General features: G+C 39.2%; 1 protein-coding gene across 1 annotated transcript; it reads right to left on the bottom strand.

The window, feature by feature from the left end:
• Window positions 1-455: 455 nt before the first annotated feature.
• Window positions 456-3,521, bottom strand: LOC128989394 (uncharacterized). The gene has a single exon (XM_054411283.1). The coding sequence runs from the start codon at window positions 3,519-3,521 to the stop codon at window positions 456-458; it is 3,066 nt and encodes a 1,021-aa protein (XP_054267258.1).

Raw genomic sequence — 3,521 nt, 5'->3', positions numbered from 1 at the left:
CAGTCCATTCACTTGTAGAGGTTTCATCCAAATATTAATACTGAAGATTTACTTCATTCACTTCACATCACTGTCACTGATACACTGAACTGTACTATTATGTTCTAACATTGGTTATAATTAAAAGAGAGAATTTAGACTACATTTTGAATCTATAACTACAATATATTTGAGGACATGTTAACTAGAAGGCAGTAGTGTGTAGACTGAGACAGAGCAAAAAGTGAAAGCATAAAACAAGAACAATACTGTCTGGCAGATAAGGAAAACGAATATAGATAAAACCAACAATAATGGAATGCATTGGAAATACCAATGTCCAGCCAGTCCATTCATTACTTTTATCAGTAGTTTATTCTGATATTATATTCAAAACTCTACATACCGCCCACCCAAATGAATATTTGCAAACGTAAAAACAAAAAATCAAACAAAACAAAAAAGGAAAGGGTAGTTTATGAGTCAAAGTCAGAGGGAGGGAAAGGAACCAGCTTGTGAACTGGGCGCACAAACGTCCCTTGAGCGGTTTTGATCTTGACTGCTCTTACTATTCCGTCACGTCCAGGGAAAGTTTCTTCTATTCGCCCGATTGGCCATTCAAGTGGGCTGGTGTTCTTCATTTGGAGGTATGCTACATCACCAACTTTGACATTGGGTTGAAGGGAAGTCCATTTTCTACGAGGAATCAGGGTTTGAACGTATTCCTGTGACCATCTCTTCCAAAAACACTGAACAGCCTGTTGTAGAAGTTCATATCTTTGTAGTCTGTTCATGGGTGTGTCACTGCAGTCAATTTCAGGTGGAGCTAAGAGTGGCGATCCAATAATAAAGTGACCTGGGCTCAAATAGTCGCCATCGTTAGGGTCTGTGATCATCGTTCCGATTGGTCTACTATTGAGAATAGCCTCTATGCGTGTCAACAAAGTGTTCATTTCTTCATAGGTGAGAGCAAGTGTGCCCATTACTCGTTGCAAGTGATGTTTGGTGGATTTAACAGCGGCCTCCCATAGTCCACCAAAGTGAGGGGCTGCAGGTGGATTGAAGTTCCATTTGATTTCCTTTTTGGCTAGATGCTGTGATATCTCTGGATTGGATCGTTTTAAAAACTCCTGAATCTCTTTGAAATGATTTGAGGCACCTTGAAAGTTGGTACCACAGTCACTGAAAATCTGCTTACAAAGACCTCGTCTAGCACAGAATCTATCAAGAGCAGCAAGAAATGATTTTGTTGATAGACTTGTAGCAAATTCAAGATGGACGGCTTTTGTGGACATACAAATGAAGATTACCAAATAACCCTTTGATCGTGGAGCTTTTCTCCTATCACTTTCTTTGAATTCAAATGGGCCTGCATAGTCAAGTCCTACATTGAGGAATACCCTGAGGTTTTGAAATCTTGCAGAAGGTAGATCAGCCATTTTGGGTGTCATGGGCTTTGCCTTGAACATGTAACATTTGTTACATTTGAATATTCTTTCTCGTAATAATTGGCGTAATCCACTGATCCAAAATTTTGATTGTATGAGAGATTGGGACAAACGAGGACCACCATGTAAAGATAGTTTATGATAGTGATCACATAACAGAGTTGCTAAGCGAGATGATGTTGGTATTAGGATAGGATGTTTTCTGGAGAATGAAAGTTGGGAGTATTTTAAACGTCCGCCCACCCTGAGATAACCTTCTTCATCGAGAAATGGAGCTAGAGATCGATACTTAGTGGTGCACATTTTCTGTTCCTTTATGTTTTGTATTTCACCTGAGAGATATTGTTCTTGAACATTTTTGACACATAACATTAATGAGTCGTTTAGTTCTTGAGCGGTTATTGGCCCTTGCCTTTTGCTTATTCCTTTCTTTTGACTTTGAAGATTAAAGATAAATCGTAACAAGTAGGCAAGAACGAACTGCACTTTTGACAAGCTAGAGAATTTTTCCATAAGTTTCATTACTATGTTGTTATCGAGACTAGTTGTTAGGAAACATTCTGATTTCAATTCGGGGAGATGAATTTCTTCTGTGGGTTTAACATTTGATGATGGCCATTGGGTTGAGGGTTCATGAAGGAAGGAAGGACCTTTCCACCACAAATCAAAATCAACTATATCTTCAGGAAGCATGCCTCTGCTGGCACAATCACAGGGGTTTTCTTTCGAAGCTACATGACGCCATTGTGTTGGGTTAGTCTCTTCTAAAATGTCAATTACTCTGTTGGCAACAAAAGTTTTCAATTTGTATGGAGGGGTTTTGAGCCATGACAACACAGTAGATGAGTCCGAAAACAGTATGATTGTTGATGGGTCAAAATTGAGATGTTTTACTGAAATTACTATTTGCATAAGTAACTGAGCCGCAGAAAGTTCTAGTCGGGGAATACTCATTGTTTTTAATGGTGCAACTTTACTTTTGGCTTTTATGAGGTGTACTCTGATTCCAGCTGAGTTTTCAGTACGGATGTACAAGTTAGCAGCGTAACCCTTTTCAGAAGCGTCACAGAAGCCTATAAGTTGTGTGGAATTTGAGGATGCTGTGGGAATGAATCGTTGGATCTTAATATTTGAAAGTTGTGGGAGAGTAGAAATGAACAGAGACCATTTACTACTTATTTCATTTGGAAGAGGTTCATCCCAGTTCAAACCAAGAAGCCATAACTTTTGCATCAGATGCTTAACATAGAATGTAACTGGAGTGATCCAACCTAGCACATCGTATATTTTTGATATTTCAGATAGCATTGATCGTTTTGTGAAAACTAGAGGGTTGAGCTTAATCGAGTATGAAAAAGTATCATCAAAGGAGTTGTACTGCAGTCCAAGAATTTTCATTCCAGGATCTTCATCTGAACATAAGACGAGTGGTTGTTCACGGTGATCTTCTGGTACGTTGTCTAGGATAGGTTTGTAATTACTGGACCATTTGCGTAAAGTGAATCCTCCTAAATCTAACAGTTTGATGAGTTCACTCTGTAGCTGCAAAGCTTGTTCTGGTGTGTCAACACTGGTGCATATGTCATCAACAAAGGTCTGATGCAGAATGGCGTTTGAGGCTAGAGGGAATCGCTTTCCTTCATCTTTGACAAGCTGCAACAAAACTCGCTGGGCTAGGAATGCACTTGATGTGACACCATACGTGAGAACGTTGAGTTCATACTCCTCAATAGGTCCGTTTGGTAAGGTTCTGTAAAATATGTGCTGCAAACTCCGTTGCTCAGGAGCTACAACAATCTGTCTATACATCTGCTTAATATCTGAACACACAACAATGGAATGAAGACGAAAGTTTGTTATAATTTCAGTTATATCCTTTTGCAGCTTAGGACCTGGGAACAAATTATCATTTAATGACTTATCATCATTTTTAGGTTTGAAAGAGGCATTGAAAACTACTCTGAGTTTGGTAGTGCTACTATCTTCTTTCCTTACACAGTGATGAGGGATGATGTACGTAGAGGGGGTAGTCGCAATGCTCATGTGACCTTGAGCAATGTAGTCATTCAAAAAGTCCCTATACTCCTGATACAT

The sequence above is a fragment of the Macrosteles quadrilineatus genome, unplaced genomic scaffold (genome assembly GCF_028750875.1).
Source record: "Macrosteles quadrilineatus isolate MER2022 unplaced genomic scaffold, UCM_ALF_1.0 Scaffold_3__2_contigs__length_128488019, whole genome shotgun sequence".
NCBI classification, from domain to species: Eukaryota; Metazoa; Arthropoda; class Insecta; order Hemiptera; family Cicadellidae; genus Macrosteles; species Macrosteles quadrilineatus.
This window is presented reverse-complemented; position numbering and strand designations above follow the sequence as displayed.

Coding starts and splice junctions, on each gene's coding strand:
- LOC128989394 (XM_054411283.1), bottom strand. CDS start 3,521: ATGTATCAGGAGTATAGGGACTTTTTGAATGACTACATTGCTCAAGGT.